Below are 18,298 nucleotides of genomic sequence, written 5' to 3'. Positions count from 1 at the left end.
ATGACCTTAGGTGTCTTTTGGCCATTTGAACTTCTTCTGTTGAGAATTCTCTGTTCAGCTCAGTGCCCCATTTTATAATTGGGTTGGTTAGCCTTTTAAAAAAAAATAAAAAAAAATAAAACACTGACCTCATTCAACTTGGAGAGCAGAGGGTTTTCTTGTCTTTCACTTCCACATCACAGTCCACCACTGAGGGAAGTCAGAGAAGTGCTCAGACCCCTGAACTGAAACTGAGGCTGCAGCGGAAGCTGCTTACTCGCTCTTTCCATGCTTTCTCAACTTCCTTTCTTAGACACCACCAAAAGCACTTGTCCAAGGGTGGTAACACCCACAGTGGTCAGGACATTCTCACATCAGTGATCAATCAAGAAAAAGCCCTCACAGATCAACCTGATGGATGCGACTCCAGCTGAGGTTCCATCTTGGAGAATGACTTCACTTTGTGTGATAAAAGATAGCCAGCACAAGCTGGAGTGTCTTCAGCATTTTGTTCTATGAGGTTCATTTTCTCTCTGGAAACTGATGAACCTAACTATAGATTTAGGAAAGATTCAAAGATTCAGATGAAGGGCTGGGAGGCACACACACTTCCCAGTGTGTGCCCCACAGAGAAAGGCACGTGGCTCTGCCTGTGGGGTGGTCAGGAAGGAAGGAAGATAAAGGGAAGAGAGCAAGCACACATGAATGAGCCAGAAACCCAGCATCTGTAGGGATAGCGAAGAAGGGGAAGAAGAAGATGCTTGAAGTGGCTAGGAATAGATCTATCCTGAACTACAGTGTGCTAAGAAGGAGCTGGATCTGAATTTGCTTAATGGGGCCACAGTGTTCTTTTGTGGAAACTTTGCAAGAATTCGGGCGTTCACAAGTCCACTTAGATCCTGTGTTTGGCATTGAGATGCCAGGAACTCTAGATGAAGTCTCATTCTTTCCGTCATAATGCCCTTTCAATTTAAAGTGTCCACAGGAAAAATCCAGCCCAAGCATGTCCATGACCAGAGATGAGCCTAGAGGGTACATTCTAAAAGCCCCGATGTCTGCAATTTCTTTTCTTTTGAGAGAGGGTCTCAGTATGTATTCCAGGTTGGCCTGGAATTTACTGTGTAGTCCAGGCAGGCCTCCAGATTATTATTCTTCTGCCTCAGCGTCTTGAGTGCCATGACTACAGGCAGATGCCACACATGGCTTCTAGGGACTTCTCAGTAACTGTTGATGAAATGTCAAATCTAGTGTGGGCACACAGTAGATGTGGGCTTGGACAAAAATTGCCAAAACTGCCAGTCTGGCATCATGGTTCTCTAACATGCTGATGAAATGCCATTTATACTTACCCTATTAGTCCCTTGGAGAACTTCGGTCTTGTCTTGGAAATTTAGCAGTGCTGAGACTTTACCATTTGCAGGAGGTTCCCATGGTCCACGTCTCCTAGGAGAGAACCATTGCATCTTTACACTCACAGTCCTGTTGTGTGCTCACACTTGTGGTAAATAGCATGACAACCCCGTGCACTGGAGACACTTTAGCCAGACTCACATGTAGTTAATCTTCGCCCAAGTGCTTACCCTTCTAACCGGGGAGGGAGCCGACTATTGGGCCGACACGGTCAACATGCCTTCTGCTCAAGAAAGGTCATTACAGAACACAGAAAAGATCCCTACATGTTTTTATTTTAAGCAATTTTGTTTGGTGGGTGCAAAGGACCAGGAGGCGAAAAGACTGGGCCTCTTCAGGAAAGCACAGGCTAGGGGAGTCTATGTCCGAATGAGCTCTTTATCCCTGGGCCAGGCAGGAGGCAGGGAAATCAAAACTGTCTGTGTTTATAGTTGTTTGGAAATGACTTGGGGAAGAGTGAGATCTTAAAGTTGGGAAGAGACTGGATATTCAGTCGGCAAGCCTGTCTCAGAAGGGTCCAGACCCTTACGGCATTAGATGAGAACATCTGGACTAAAGATACCGCAACAACTGCCAGCCAGGAAAGTCATCTGTGATTAACAACAAACCATCTCTCCTGGAATGCTGCTTCTATAGGATGCAACCTGGAAGTCACTTCAGCCATCCATCTACTCTAACACGTTCACAAACCACAGTAAACATGAGTCAATCAACTGCTGTCTGCCAGCCAAACTCCCAAATACTTCAAATGTAAAACAGCGTTTAATTCAGAAATAAAAGCATCATGTAGCTGGTTTAAGGAAACCACTCAAACCCTTGCCCCAGCCCAAACTGCACACTTCTCAGTGGACCCCTGTGTAATCAGAATGGTCCTTCTGAAGCCCTGGAGCTTTGCTTAGGAGTTTACTTTCATGAGAAATCTCTCCTTTTTTTTTTAATTCTCTCTTCTTGTGGTTCTTGCTACTTCAATGCCCAGAATGGTGAACACACTTATCCATTATGAAAAAGGGAAAAGATTTGAAAAACCAGCTATGATGGTATGATAGGGCTGAAACTAGAAAAAAGGGGTGAAGGGAGCTTTAGATGTTCTTTTCTGTGCCATGTGTCCCTTCGCCTACATTTCATGCTTCTATTTGGGAATTAATTAGAATAAAGTGACTTTGTAAAATTGCATTTAATCCTCACTGTTTTAGGAAACATGTATTATTGTTATTGGCCGCTAAACAGATGAGAAAACTCGGGAGTCAGGGGGGGTAAGTCCAGATAGTCTGCCAAAACAACCCTGCAAAGAAAACAGAACCAGAGTGGAACAGACACCAGAGCTGCCCCTTGGCACCTCCACATTCTACCCGGACACACGAGGGCCTTGTGCTGCTAGCCGCTCACCTGATTATGCTAGCGTTTGTGGTGGACACTGCCTTGAGAATATTCCCTGAGCAATCATTAGGATAGCAGCAAGAGTGGGAGAGGTTTGTTTTTGTTTTTCTAAAAATTACATAATTTCAGACCTTAAAATCATTTACCGGACTGTCTACTTAAACGCCATAATTTAACATAACCTTGGGTCCGATGAAATGGAATGTCTAGCCCAAGTGATATTGGCAAGCTAGGTTCGTGGACTAGGGCCCAGTTCACCTGAGAATGGTCAGACCGCTCTGGAGACCTATTGGTCCCTACCATAGCAACACAGAACATAGAGTAGTCTCTTAGGGCGCTGCTACACACCGCTGTTCCCCAAGTCTTCTGGCAGGGATCTACAGAGCTAATCTGCTGTTTGGCCTGGCACTTCAAGTCCCTGCAGGAGCTTGTTTCTCTGCCTTCATCCTTTTCTGGAGGTCCACAGACACTCGGCTTTTGTTTGTTTGATTTTAGAAGAATCAACACTGTCAGTTGTAGAGTTTCCTGTGCCTGGCATAGCACAGAAGAGGGAAGAATGGGCGTGTCCTGGCTGTAAAGGGCAAGGCCTAGCCGTGGAAGGGCGGGACTTGGCAGTGGAAGGCGGGACCTGGATGTAGAGGGCGGGGCCTGGTCGTGTAGGGTGAGACCCGGCCTTGGAGGGCGGAGCCTGCCCATGGAGGGCGGGACCTTGGCCGTGGGGGCGGGGCCTGGCTGTGGAGGGCGGGGCCCGGTTGTGGAAGGCAGGCGTGCGCGGCGGCGCCACACCCTCATTTCCCTCATTTCCTCGCGCGCGCCGGAAGTGGCGGTGCTCGGCGGCGGCGCGCCGGGCCGGCCAGCGCAGGGCGCTGGCCAGGTGAGCAGTTCCCCAGGGCGGCGGCACTGAGCGGAGGGCGCGGTGAGTACCGCCCTCGCCTGGCGCGCCTCTGGGCGGCGGCCGGTCCCCTCCGACGAGCCCTCTGGGACGGGACGCAGCCGGGCGCGGTGCTTCACTGACTCGCCCTCCCCGGTCTGGTCGGGTTTCAGAAGACCGCTGCTGCCAGAGACCGTTGGTTTGCCTGTCAGTTATGGGCTGTGGGTTTTTAACCTACTCGCTATCGTCTCTGCTGAGTGGCTAAACTTTTTACTGCAGGGTTAAAAAGCGTCCTCTGGCATCAGCTCTCCTGGCTCTGACAAAACGGCCTCCTGTAAAAAGATGCTCTTGGAGTAGGACTCGGTGACCCCCGGAGCCTGAAAAAGCGGGGAATTGTCAGAACGGCCAGATAGTTTGGGAAAGTCTTGCCTATCTGAGCAAGTGGCTGTGTAATTTGTCAAACACTTGGGCGGTACTTGTGTTTGTCACCGGTGATGGTATTGGCTGCATGACAGTTTGGTTACAAATCTAAAGCTTCCCCTCTTAAGCCCTTGTTAAATCTGGAGGTGTCTTGAGCCTGCTTTTGAGATGTGTGTGCAGTGTCTTGACAGTCCGTGTCGCTGAAGGCCCCTGGGCTTTTAAAGCTTTGTAGATTAACGTGTCTTTTAAAGATGCATTAAAATAGCACCTTCGGTTTGGGAAGTGACAAAAAGTGTTTTATGGCTTGCAGTTCAGGAATAGTTTGTATTATTATCTGCTACTACTTGTTTAAAATTATGTGACTAAAGAATGCAAAAAGGATGTTGGATTTCTGGTATATGTGGCTTGGAGGATTTGGAGTTAACCAGCTTTAGTTTCAAATAATTTAGAGATCACCTTTTTCCCTTCTCCACTTCTTCTGTGGGGGTATAAAATACACATGAAGTCAACAAACCCTTACAGGTTAACTGTAGGTCAGTGGCTTTCCATGCCCAGTCCCGTGTTTCCTGCTGCACACCTCAGATTGTAACTGTAGAGTATTTCCAGAGTGTTCTGCTTCTGTCAAGTAGGTTGTACCCCTGCTTCCCCATCTGTAGTCAGACTTCTCTCCTCAGCCTTAGTTCGATCTATGTTGAGCTTCATTTTAATGGAGTTAATATGTAGTATTCTCAGAAGTCGCCTGTCATGTTTTATGGTATGGTGTCACTCATATCTGTGGTAATTGATAGTTCTTTCGTAATGTCTGTTTGGTTTTTTTTTTTGTTGTTGTTGTTGTTTTTCGAGACAGGGTTTCTCTATGGTTTTGGAGCCTGTCCTGGAACTAGCTCTTGTAGACCAGGCTGGTCTCAAACTCACAGAGATCTGCCTGCCTCTGCCTCCCGAGTGCTGGGATTAAAGGCGTGCACCACCACCGCCTGGCTCGTAATGTTCCACTGTGTTGTGTGACTGGTTTTCTGTTGGCGAGCATGTGTGCTTCTGGTTTTGTCTATGTATGTGAATACATTTCTGCCAGATGTAGAATGACTGAGACATCCAGTAGGGGGGAAACTACATCTTAACTAACGTGGACTCTTTCTTTTAAAAATGTAACCGAATTGCTATGCTTAACTGTTACAATAGGAAAGGTTGGTTTTTAAAGTATAGCTGTTATAAATTAAGTCATGGTGGTGCAAACCTTTAATCCCAGCACTCAGGAAGCAGAGGAAGGCAGATCTCTGTGAGTTTCAGGCCAACCAAGGATACACCCTGCCATGCTGTCTCTAGCAAACATTTATATATCCATTATAGTTACTATTTACATTTTGTATTTGCACCAGCAACAATCTTCTCAAAGACTCGTTGCATTTAATTATCTTTTACCCACAAGTCAGTTAGAGCAGACCATGATATGACTGTACAGTTTGATAACAGTTAGGCAATAACTGTGTTACTCAAGTTAGTGGTTCTTAGGGGAAATGTGATAGCTGTCAGAGGAAATGAAGCACCAAAGGATCTAACTAAAAATGGATTGGAGAATCATGAGATTTCAAGACGAAAAACATAGATAGTCACTGTAATGCCACACAAGTACTAGGTGTGAATATAAAATTGAATTAAATTAATATAAAGTTAGTTTTGGATTTAAGTTTATTAAAGTAGTGTAGTTATATCCATAATAGAGAAGAAAAGTCACTAAACATCTGTAGGAAGTCAGATCATGAAATTTGGGCAAATACAAGAAGCAATTGAGTTGAAGAAGATGTTTAAATATTAGTACTCTCAAGTTTGGAAAGGTGCTTTGCCTACTGAACACACACACACACACACACACACACACACAGCAGGAGAGAGGGAGGGAAAGAGAGAGAGAGATGCATCAGGGGACAGAGTACTGGCAAACATAGATCAACCCTTCCCTCTAATTTCTGGGTTTTTTTTCCCTCTATGGGTAGAGATGATCTGAGAGTATGATCTTTTAAAAGGGCTGTGGAAAGATAGTTACCTGTACTGTCAGCTCCTGATTGTCACTCTCCTACCAACTCACAGAAGATAGCAAATATGATCAAGAAAATAAGGGTATTTCTGAAAGCAGAAGTGTATGAGTTTATGAGTAAATTGATACACCAAAACTATTAATATTGTTGAAGTCACACTTAGATACTGTCTAATAAAATTTATGAACTGTGGAGATAAATATATAATTTTATAAGATTCTCAAAACAATGTTTTGCTTATTTATAAAGGAATAGAAAACAGATTTCCAAACATTGTGTGACAATAGTTTAGGTTTCTAAAGAGCCCATGGTAACAGGGCATGGTCATACATGTGTGTAATCCCAGCACATGGTAAATTGAAGATCATGAATTCAAGGCCAACCTTGGCTACGTTAGGAGATTCTATCCCAGAAAAGAAATCAAACAAACAAAAATTCCCATAGGACTGTTTAGAACTTGGAACTTTGTCTCTAAACAAAATCATTTCACCCATATTTAGTAGAATATACAGGAAATACTCTATCAAAATGAAAAATTTCTGAAAAAATATATATGGAATTCAAAGAAAACAATAAAACATTTCTTAGCTCCAAGTTGTAAATAAATTTAGCTAAGAAACTTAAATGTAATGCTAAGGATTTTTAAGTCTTTATTTGTTTGTTTGTTTTTGTTTTTCTTTTCAAGACAGGGTTTCTTTGTGTAGCCCTGACTGTTTTGGAACTTGAGACCAGGCTAGCCCAAAACTCAGAGATCTACCTCAGCCTCCCAACTGCTGAGATTTAAGGCGTGCACCACCATGCCCAGCCTGAATTTTTAAACTTTAATAAACTGGAGAAAAATTTTTAATGTGGCAGTTAGTCAGCTTTCTATTATTATAATAAAATGCTTGGAACAAAAGGGTTATTTTTTTTCTCCAAGTTTCAGCTTGTATTCACTTGGGCCTGTTGCTTTGCTTCTGTGGCAGCATAGTCAACATGGTAGCAAAAATAGGTGGCTTACCTTGGGGCCAAAAAACAAAGAGTGAGAAAGGACCTGAACTTCAATATTCCTCCCAAGAGCAAAGAACACACTCCCAGTTACCTAACTCCCCTCTCTGCTCCTTAAGTGGTTAGTAATGATTCTGCTACCTCCCAATAGCACCATAGGCTTGAAGCCAAGACTTTAACACATGGAGTTTGGAGGGACAGTCCAGATCTAAGAGATAGCAGTTGGAAAGTAGAAAGTAGTTAAAGGCCTAGTGGAAACTTATCCTGGGCAGGGGACGTTGTAGAAACTGATTACATTTGAGGGAATGTAGGCAGCAGTTCCATTAGGATTTGTGTGTTAGTGAAATACTGTGTTCAAGTCAGGTATATGAAAGCCATCCGTGCCACGATGCTTAGTAGTGGCAAAAAATTTTGGAAAGATACACAAAAATTGTGGGGATGGTAAGAGAGACTTTTCACTCATTCCCTTTATTCATGTTTAACTTTTTGTTTTGTTTTGTTTTCAAGACAGGGTTTCTCTGTGTAACAGCATAGAAACTTGCTATGTAGACCAGGCTGGCCTCAAATCATAGAGATCTACCTGCCTCTGCCTCCCAGGTGCTGGGATTAAAAGAGTAAGCCACCACGCCCAGCTACATTTAACCTTTTTTATCCTATTCATTTACTTTATGATATTTTATAAGCATAACCCTTTCTTTTTTAAAGCTGGATGTTGTGTAACTGTAGTTCAGTTCTCTAGGAGGCTGAGGCAGGATGATCACTTGAGTTCAGGGGCTCAAGCCTATCATGAATGACAGAGAGAGTGAGCTGTAGGAAAAAACTGAGACGTATAAATAGAAGTTTTAGAATAGGAGTTGCTGTGTCTGGCTAGTCTGATCTGTGGCGTAAGAGGGGTTGCTACGTTTTTAAATGCTAGGGAAAGTAATACACTACGATGTGAGGATTTTATAAAGTTTAGACTTCCGTGGCCCTTGAAACTCAACTCTGTCTAGTTTCTGTGCTGTCTGTGACTCCTGCAAAAGTGGAATCGACTGGCTTCAACCTGAAGTCTTTGCTGCCTCTGGCTTAGAGACCAGGTATAGAACTCTACATAAAGACATTTTGTCTGTGACTAAACTGACATTTCAAAGGGTTTGTAAAAAGAGTAATGAAACTTGCTTATGTGCTTGGGAAATAAGGTGCTAATTTTGCATTATGATTATTTCTGGTAAAAAAAGCTAAAACTGGAGAGTTGTGTAGGAAAAACTTGATAGATTCAACTATTAAAAATTACATAATATAAAATTATAACTGACAGTTATTGAGTACTTAATGCTTGTTGAGTTTTGCCTGACTGTTATAGTAGTACTCCAAGGTAAGTTCTTTAGTTATCCCCACTTAGATGAGGAAGCTCAAGCTCAGAGAAGTGTAGGAGCTTGTAATGTAGAACAGATATTGGAATTTTGGCTATCCAGCATAAAACCATTTATACAGGCAAGCAAGAAGAACTGAGAAAATTAATTTGCAATATATTAATGCCATTTTATAGGTATTATATGTGTTAGAAAGAACTATCTGCTTCATTTAAATATTCCATTATAAATGCCTATAATTTTTTCATCTTTTCTATTCTTTATTTTTCAATAAATTGTTTTTATTTCATTTTTAAAATTTCTTTTATTTTAAGTATATGATGTTTTGCCTGCATGCATGTTTATGTATGAGGCCAGAAAAGGGCACTGGATCCCCCAGAACTAGAGTTATAGACAGTTGTGAGCTGTTATATGGGTATTGGGAATTGAACCCAGGACCTCTGAAAGAGCAGCAACTACTTTTAACCACTGAGCCATCTCTCCAGCCCTAAATTGCTTTTTATTTTTATTCTACTGTTATATAAACTTATGAATTCACATTATACACTAATATTGATAATTGTGTAGTGAAAATCTTAAAGGAAGAATTACAGATTACTGAAAGTGAATGCATTTTAATTAAATCAGTTCCACAAAAAGGGGTGCATGTGCATGCACACATATATATTTAGTTTATCTTAATGAAGGAAATCATAACATCTTAGAAGGAAAATTGGCTAGAGAGATGGCTCAGTGATTAAAACTGCATCCTACTCTTGCAGAGGACTTGAATTTGGTTCCCATCACCACATTAGGTAGTTCATAAATGCTTGAAATTCCATTTCCAGGGAGTCTGGTACCTCTTACTTCAGGGGCACCTATATTCACACACACACATTATTATTATTAAAAGTAATAAATAAAAATAATAACTGTCCAGAAAAACTGCCTCATTTTATAGAAGTCCAAAAAGATTAAATATTATGCCCAAGATTTTATAATTGTTAAATAGTTGACTGTATTCTTGAACTTGCTTTTATTCTGCCACAGACCAGCCCATTTTGTGCCATTGTTTGGCCTGCATTAAAGTGCTGTGAGTATAGTTTTCTCCAGAAGCACCTTATTGAAGGATCCATTTGGTGTTGCCCTTGGTACTCAGCACAGTACTTGGCACACAGTAGGTGCTCTCAAGGATTTGTGGGAACATGCTGCTTTCTGATGATCAATCCCTTTGTTTCTAAACACTTAACATTTGTTAAGTACTTAAGAAATCAATGGTTCTAAGCCGGGTGTGCTAGTGCAGGCCTTTAATCCTAGCATGGGAGGCGAGGCAGGCAGATCTCTGAGTTCGAGGCCACCATGGTCTACGAGAACTAGTTCCAGGAAAGGCTCCAAAGCTAACCCTGTCTCAAAAAACCAAAATGAAGAAAAAAAACTGGTGTTTTAGGCATGTATAGTCCAGCACTTGTGAGGCTGAGACTGGGGGATTGCCATGAGTTTGAGGTCAGCCTGGTCTACATAGTGAGTTCGAGGACAACTGTGCTATGTAGAAAGACTATCTAAAACAAAAAACAAACAAAAAACAAAAAACAAAAAAAAGCCTTTTAAAACATACAGTTACCAATGTAGTTAACAGTACCAGTGCTTTACATTGCTTTTTATAGATCTGTTTTCCTTTTTGTAGTACAGATGATGAATTCTTTCAGGTTATTTTTATGTCCAAATAAAAGTATTTTGCCTTTGTTTTTCAAAAATTATTCTGATGACTCCTCAGTTGGTAGAGAACTGTAGTGAACCCTGTCAAAAGTTGGTTTTGCTGGGCATAGAATTCTAGTTTGGCCTTTTTTTTAAGTATTTAAAGTGTTTATAGACTATATTTTATATGTATGAATGTTTTACCTGCATGTAGTATTGTACCGTGTGTGTGTGTGTGTTTGTGTGTGTGTGTGTGTGTGTGTATGTGTGTGAGTGTGTGATGTCCTCAGAGGTCAGAAGAGGGCATAGATCTCTTGGAACTGGAATTATAGGTGGTTGTGAGCCACAAAATAGATGCTGGGAACAGAACTATGTTCTCTGTAAGAGCAGCAAATGCTCTTAACTGCTGAGTTAGCTCCCTAGCTCCTCTGAGTATTTAGAAGGTAATTCCATTTTTTCTCACTTGTATTGCTTCCAAGAGTTCATTTTGTTTCATTAATTTTTTTTAGAGATTTTATTAATTTTTATTTTCGTGTTTGGATGTTGTGTCTGCATATGTTTGTGTATCACATGTGTGCAATAGCTGGAAGGAAAATGGCAGTTTATAAAGGTACAAGGGGAAGCCCTATGTTAGGATGAGCTTGCTTAATTTTAATTGGGCAAGCCAAAGGGGGCGTTTGATGGCTGAATTTCAGTACTTTGATTGCTGGCCCTTGGTAGTCTGCCTCAGGAGGAGGAAGTGGCCAAATAAGGGAATAAACCATGGGGACTAGCTTTAGGAATGTAATCAAAGAGTTTTTTAGCAAGGCAAAGGGATTGGGGGAGAAGGGCAAGACCTGCCATAGTCATGCTCTTGAGAGGGCTAGTGCCCTTCAATACCAGAGGCCAGGAAGGGTGACAGATCCTCTAGGATGGGCAGTTCCAGATGGTTGTAAGCCTCCGTGCAGGTGCTGTGAACAGAACCTGGCTCCTCTAGAAGAGCAAGCAGCCATCTCCCCAGCCGCACAGACTGCACTCCTTTCTTTGCTCCATATGTATTATGCATTTTTTGTATAGTCACTTTAAAGTAGAATAACTTTTATGTGAGTGTCAGATATTGTAAATTCTCTTTTGTTGTATGCTAAATATTTTATATTTTTATAAATGTTCTTGAAAATTATGACATCATATGGAAACAATTTAATTTTTTCAGGTTTAGATTTTAATATTTGTTGGCAGGAGTTAGATGAATGTTTATAAGTTGGTTATATTCCTCTACTAAGCCAAGACTTTTTTGAATGCCCAATGCCTCATGAAGTTAAAGTTTTCCAGTCTGTCTGCTAGGAGCATATACTATTCCTGGTCCTATTTAAATGTTGGGATTTGTGTCCTCTGGTTTTTTATAGTCTTTTCCTTGGCTTATTTCTTTATAAACCCTACACAAACAAGCAAGCACTCTGCGGAATACCCAAAGGATACCCTCTTTAGATCTCTTGAGTTGTTTTGAACCCTTACTGCCTTGAACTTTTCAGACTATCGGGTCCATCCTGTCAACTCAGGAAATCTGCTGGGCTTTGCTTAGGCTGGCCTTCCTTAGTATACACATGTACATATTTATTATCAGAAACAGTTTCAGTAAGAAACTAATCACTTGTTTCTCATTTCTTCAAGGATCACTACTCTTCATTTCCTGATGTTCAACATCTGGAATACTGCTGTTTCATGTGATTTTGGTTATTTCAAAAATAGAGGTAAATCTGGTCCCTATTATTCCATTTTAGGATGAAGTCTCTTAATCTGTTTTTGAGTTAGGATTGGTTACCTTCAAAACTTCTTTCAACTAACTCTAAAAATACTTGATTTTGTCTTATTTACCTTTACTATCTCATTTTCCTGTCACTATAGTATTTTTTATCTCTTCAGACCCTTCACTGGGTTTAGAGGTTGGTTGAATTAGCTCCAAACCGTGAGTGAATGTCATATGTATAACATATAGACAGTGCACAGAAGATGGAATCAAGCAGAAAGGTGTGCATGTGTGAAATCATAACATGTGTGTGCAGCATGTATATGTGCATACAGGGGTGGGGGTGGGGGAGTTGTGTGTGTGTGCGCATGTGTGTACGTGTGTGTGCGTGTGGTGGGTGTTGAACCTAGGACCTCAAGCATGCTTGCAAATACTCCACCACTGAACTATATCTCTAGTTCTTCTAAGATTCTTAGTAGCTTGTTACAGTTATAATCTGGTCTTGTGGTATGTGGTCAGAGTTCCTTTTAGGAACTAGTCAAGTAGGATGTAACAACTACTATAGAGATACGCAAGTATACTCTAATTAATTATAGCAGCCTTTCTTTTATTGCAGTGGAAAGCAATCAACTGCAGCATTATCACGTAGATATTATAAAACCTATAGTTTTATTAAAATGGAGAAACAACACCCAAGTTTTAATGCTTCCATTTAGTGGTTAAATAGCCTTATTTAAATCTCTTTATTTCTGAACAATTTTTCTTCTATAAAAAGAAGCTAATAGTAGCACTATTCTGAAAGGATATTTCATATATTGTATGGAATATGTGAAAAGTAGGTCTTAAACTAGTAGATTTTAGGATTTTTTAATCACAACCCAATTATTACTATATTATCATGAAGTCTCATATATATACACACATATATATTTATACATATACACACACATTTAATCACAATGCAAAACTTACTGCTACACATGTTTTCTCTTTCACTGAAAAATAAACCTTTAATGGTGACCCATTATGAATTGTATAAAATGTAAAATAAAGGAAAAGACTATGAGGTAACCTATTAATAAAAAGATATGGTACATAGAGCATATATTACTTTATGATCAAATTTTACCTCAAAATCATTTGAGTATATTGTATGGTTAAGTGTGTCTATCTTTATTAACAGTTTTTGTTGTTGATGTTATTTTGTAGAGTCTCACTGTGTAGCCCTGGTTATCCTGGAACTCACTATGTAGACCAGGCTGGCCTTGAACTCACAGCAATCCACCTGCCTCTGCCTCCTGAGTCCTGGAATTAAAGGTGTGTGCCACCACCACTGGGTTTATTAACAGTTTATGAAATTTTATTTCTATACTTTCAAGTGTAGCCTTTTCCCCTATCAAGTAGGCTGGTAATAACTTGCACATAGTAAAGAAATTCCTCTCAGTTTATTTTTTCAGTAGTGGCATTCAAGTGGCTCTCTTGTTCATGATTATGTTTCTAAGGAATGGTAAATTCTTAGAACTAGTGTTAGCTTTGCATTGTCTTTTAGTTAGTTTGTTAAAATTTAAAATTTCCCCTATTTTTCTCTAACATTTAAATAATATTTACAATTATTTTGTAAATATTGTCATAGTAAAAGATATTGTCATATAAAAGACACAGTGAATTAAAATTTTCAGGATACTTGGTTGTCACTTGGTTTGCTAAGGTAACAAATAGCTTAGGGAAGTTAAGCCTATTATTTGTGGTCCACTATCATAAAAAGTTTTAATCTTGCCTACATTTTAATACAAATATCTACAAAAAATACACAATGCAGAATTTTTGCAGCAGGCACCCAGGTTTTCCTAGTGACTAAGAAAGCAAGTACCTAGGACTGATGTCCCTACTGCTCAGCTTCCAGGGTTGTGCTGACCTGGAGAAAGCTTTCCTGCAAAACATCCCTTGTCATGTCACATTATCCTGCTTAGAACACTTGGTTGGATGGAAGTTCTGTTTGCAGCAGAGGACTTCTTGCCTCCCTTGTCTGAGTTTAATCTCTTCTATTTCTAGAGTCAGTAATCCTTGGTTTAGAATTATTCTGGAAGAGTTCACACAGCTGGTTGGAGCATGAAAGGTAGCATGTACTTTTGTAAATTTACTGTTTTTCTCAAAGCATACAAACATAATTAAATCATTTGTGTTTTTTCTTTATATCAACTCCAAATCTTCAAGAATTGTAAGGAATCTTTTGCTGTGTCATACAGTGGAAAATGATCTAATGCTCAAGTAATCTACCAGAGGACTTTTGGATATAAAAATGTTTTAATATGTTTTCCAGATGTCTGTGACCTTTTGAAATTGTACCCACTCCGCTTGATGTTTTAGGCTTCCTAGATTGGTTGAGTTGAGCAATAGAAATTTAGTGAGCTATAGTGAGTATAACTGGAGGAGCTTTCTCTTGCAGTAAATCATTATTGCTGTAATAAAAACTACATACAGAAATCCAGTTCCCACATATTACATGCTCTAGTTGGAAAGTGGTGTATTAATAAAGAGTTATAAGGAACATGATTTTAAAATGATCTCATTAGACTCTGTGTAAAAAAGCTGAACATAATTTTGATGTTTCTTTGATCCAGGAAGTAATGAGGGTATAAACAAATGGGTTTAAAGTTTTATACACAGTATTTTAGTATCAATATTTTTGTATTTTCTCCCAGTGCTTACCAATTTACTCTAAACTGTATTAGCACCTTCCTGGACCTCTACATATGGTAGTAACATAGCTGCCAGCAATTTGATAACTTAAAGAAACAAAATTCTGATTGACTCTGATCTGTTTCTTTCAGAAAAAGTCACCACCCATTTAATGGACTTTATAGATCAGATTGCTTAGTGTGGATGTCATGGTAACAATACAGGAAATATACTTAATCTCTCACTTCTGCAAGTAGTCATGACTACTGAAGAAAGAATCTTTTTAAACTACAGCAGAGTTCATTTGGGTACCTTTTATGGAAATCCTAATCTTTTTTTTAATTTTTGATAATTTTTTGCTAAAGTTATGAACAAGCCAAGAGCTTGTCTTGTTGGGCAAACACACAGTAGTAAGAATGTCTAGAAGAGGACCGATTCTTCACAGCCGGACCCAGTGGCTGCTGTTGGGCCTTGCTTTGCTCTTCAGTTTAGTATTATTTATGTACCTCCTGGAATGTGCCCCTCAGACTGATGGAAATGCATCTCTTCCTGGTGTTGTTAGAGAAAATTATGGTAAAGAATATTACCAGGCCCTCCTACAGGAGCAAGAAGAACATTACCAAACCAGGGCAACCAGTCTGAAACGCCAAATTGCCCAGCTAAAGCAAGAATTACAAGAAATGAGTGAGAAGATGAGATCATTGCAAGAGAAAAAGAATATAGGGGCTAACGGCATAGGCTATCAAGGCAACAGAGAGCAGACACCTAGTGATCTCTTAGAGTTTCTTCATTCTCAGATCGACAGAGCTGAAGTTAGCGTAGGAGCCAAACTACCCAGTGAGTATGGAGTCGTTCCCTTTGAAAGCTTTACTTTAATGAAAGTATTTCAGTTGGAAATGGGTCTCACTCGCCATCCTGAAGAAAAGCCAGTTAGGAAAGACAAACGAGATGAATTGGTAGAAGTTATTGAAGCTGGCTTGGAGGTCATTAATAATCCTGATGAAGATGATGAACAGGAAGATGAGGAGGGTCCTCTTGGAGAGAAACTGATATTTAATGAAAATGACTTCATAGAAGGTAATATGAAAAATATGTTGGTAAGATCCATGCAAGTTGTCATCTGACCTCTACCTCCATGCTGTGGCGTGTGTGCATGTACATACAGACACATACAAATATAAAAACAATTTTTAATATCTTGATAAATTCTTGGGTTAGTATGATGGAATGCTAGTAACATATACTAATATATCAAGTATTGCCACAGTACTAAAGCATTTACATTTTTATCCATTTAGTTTCACCCAAAATTTGAAATGGCTTTTGGAAGAAGTTAAAATGAGGTCATAATAAAAATAAGAATAAGAGTTGGGAAAACAGAATAAATCTAAGCCTAAATATAAGAATATTAAGTTGAAGGGCTCTTGTGAGCCATGTGATTTGCATTCCTCTCTTATCTGGTGTTGATGTTCCTCTTATGTTTTTAAAAATGTATGAACTAAGGTTCAAAATTTGAAAAACATTTGATAAGGGAAGAAAAAATCTAATGCAATAGGTTAATGATATTTTTCCATTTGAGAGAAGCAAATGGTCACAGCATCAAAGGGAATGCATAGTTTTACATTTGGAAACGTAAGGAAATAGTACATTTTCATAATACAGACTGCAAAATAGATATGGGGTCTTTCCTTTATTTTTATGTGTATGGGTGTTTTGTCTGTGTATAATGCACCTCATGCATGCAGTGCTTACAGAGACCAGAAGGCCAAATCCCTTGGGACTGGAGTTACAGTTATCTACCATATGAGTGCTAGGAATCAAACTCAGGCCCTCTAGGAGAGCAGCCAGGTCTCTTAACCTCTGAGCTATCTCTCTAGCCCCAGGATATGTTTTATAAGATGGTATAAAACGTAAAGGTCATGAAAATCTTAGATATTTGTTAATTGCTCTAAAAACATATAATTGTACATTCTTACCTGTGTCCATATTAATGCTCACTGCTAAATATTTAACTACAAAGAAAATCCCTTTGGATATAAGTGTTTTCAAAAGTACTTTTTTTCTTTATTCTATAAACATCCTACCCCATAAAAAGCATTCTGTTTGACTCCGGATCTTCATGTCTGTCACTTGTATGGCTCTTGACGTCTATCAGGCAAGGCATTGTGCTTTGCTGGGACATTTTAGCTACCATCTTCATATGGCCTCCTCTTTTTTTCCTGCTGTAATTTTTTTACTAGTTGTTTTTCTTAAAATTCTTCCAACTTTCTGGAAAGCTTAGGTTTTTTGGTTTTTTGGGGGTTTTTTTTGTATTTTGCAGTAGACTTGAAAGCTGAAGAGAAAGTAGGATAGTTAAGTAGCACATGACAGTCTCATACTCACTCTGCACTATGACAGTTGTATGTTCTGCCCCTTCTGCTTATAGTTTTCCTTAGCCCCTTAGGACTTTTCTTTGCCTGAAATATAGTCTGTCTTTTACTTTTTCTCTGCTGTGCCATGGCTGTCTCTCTCCTAAACGAATTACTGGCCACCACTAAACAACTTCTGTTCCTCTTCCAGGCCTTGGTATAAATGTCATTCCTTCCAGGAAATGGCCTCTAACCTCAAGCTTAAAATAGTGATGCTTTCTGTGTGTTCTTGTCACCTCTATAATGCATCCTCTGTCACAGGACTTGCTGCATTGTGTGATGTTGCCCATATCCTGGTTGGTTGTTCTTTTTAGACTGTAAGCCTTAGGAGGGTTGGGGTAAGTCTAACCTTTTTGCTCCTGAGTGTTACACTTAAAACTCATATTACACAGTCAGTCTTCATACTGTCTTCCTAAACATACCTCATGCATTGTATTGAAATCTATACTAATATTTCTTTGTCTGACTTTTATATATGTATATGTATGTATATATGTTTATATTACATATATGCATACACATACACATATTACACAGTATATTGTCACTGTTTATTTTTCTGTCTTCCTCACTAGACTGACCCTTCTCATACTGAGACCACATGGTCTCTGTATCGTCAATGACTAACACAAAGGTACTTGATTCATGTTTGTTGAGTTGAACCAACTAATAAAAGTGTTGACTCTTGGGCTCAGACTTTAATAATGCAAAAGTAATTTGTTGGCACTATGACAGTAGGGGGTATTAAGGGGAAAAAGTCGTGTGTAAAAAGGAATAATTACTATTGGATGTTATTTTGTGGATTGAATAATGTACCACAGTAAAAAGAAAAACTTCTTTTGTAAACCTTTTCTTCCCAAGAGTAGTTGTTTCTAGCTGTACGTAAGAGGAGGTGTTTTCACAAATAGATAAAGTCGCTACAGTCTGGTGTAATATTCTCAATCCTTGTCTGAGTGAAGTCTGTATTCCTGTTGAATTTAAACTTTGACATAACTTGGTTTTGTTCCAAACTCTTTTCTTTAGGCTATTATCGCACTGAGAGAGATAAAGGCACACAGTATGAACTCTTTTTTAAGAAAGCAGACCTTATGGAATACAGACATGTGACCCTCTTCCGCCCTTTTGGACCGCTCATGAAAGTGAAGAATGAGATGATTGACATTGCAAGATCAGTTATTAATATCATTGTGCCACTGGCTGAAAGGACTGAAGCGTTTTCACAGTTCATGCAGAACTTCAGGTAACTCTGAACTGGAGATGTGGCTAAGTTCTTTAAATACCACATTTTGTCCATGTTTACTTAATCTTCACCAAGTATGATTACTTACAATTATAGATGATTTTATAGGCCTTAAGGGATTTTTTTAGGTTTTTAGGTTTCT

At 39.4% G+C, this 18,298-nt stretch overlaps 1 protein-coding gene across 5 annotated transcripts in view; it reads left to right on the top strand.

The window, feature by feature from the left end:
* The first annotated feature begins 3,607 nt into the window (after nt 1–3,607).
* Csgalnact2 (chondroitin sulfate N-acetylgalactosaminyltransferase 2) overlaps nt 3,608–18,298 on the top strand; it is a 33,550-nt gene continuing 18,859 nt past the window's right edge. Inside the window, exons 1-5 of one of the 5 annotated variants that reach the window (XM_026788237.1) lie at nt 3,629–3,682; nt 11,754–11,833; nt 13,882–13,945; nt 14,661–15,585; nt 17,940–18,156. In XM_026788237.1, coding sequence (XP_026644038.1) covers nt 14,925–15,585; nt 17,940–18,156 — 878 coding nt within the window. In that variant the 5' untranslated portion in view covers nt 3,629–3,682; nt 11,754–11,833; nt 13,882–13,945; nt 14,661–14,924. Of the gene's footprint in view, nt 3,683–11,753; nt 11,834–13,691; nt 13,946–14,660; nt 15,586–17,939; nt 18,157–18,298 lie in introns of those variants that run through there. The other 4 variants (XM_026788238.1, XM_026788240.1, XM_026788239.1 and 1 more) reach the window with 4 other exon arrangements.

Source organism: Microtus ochrogaster, unplaced genomic scaffold (genome assembly GCF_000317375.1).
Source record: "Microtus ochrogaster isolate Prairie Vole_2 unplaced genomic scaffold, MicOch1.0 UNK1, whole genome shotgun sequence".
NCBI classification, from domain to species: domain Eukaryota; kingdom Metazoa; phylum Chordata; class Mammalia; order Rodentia; family Cricetidae; genus Microtus; species Microtus ochrogaster.
This window is presented reverse-complemented; position numbering and strand designations above follow the sequence as displayed.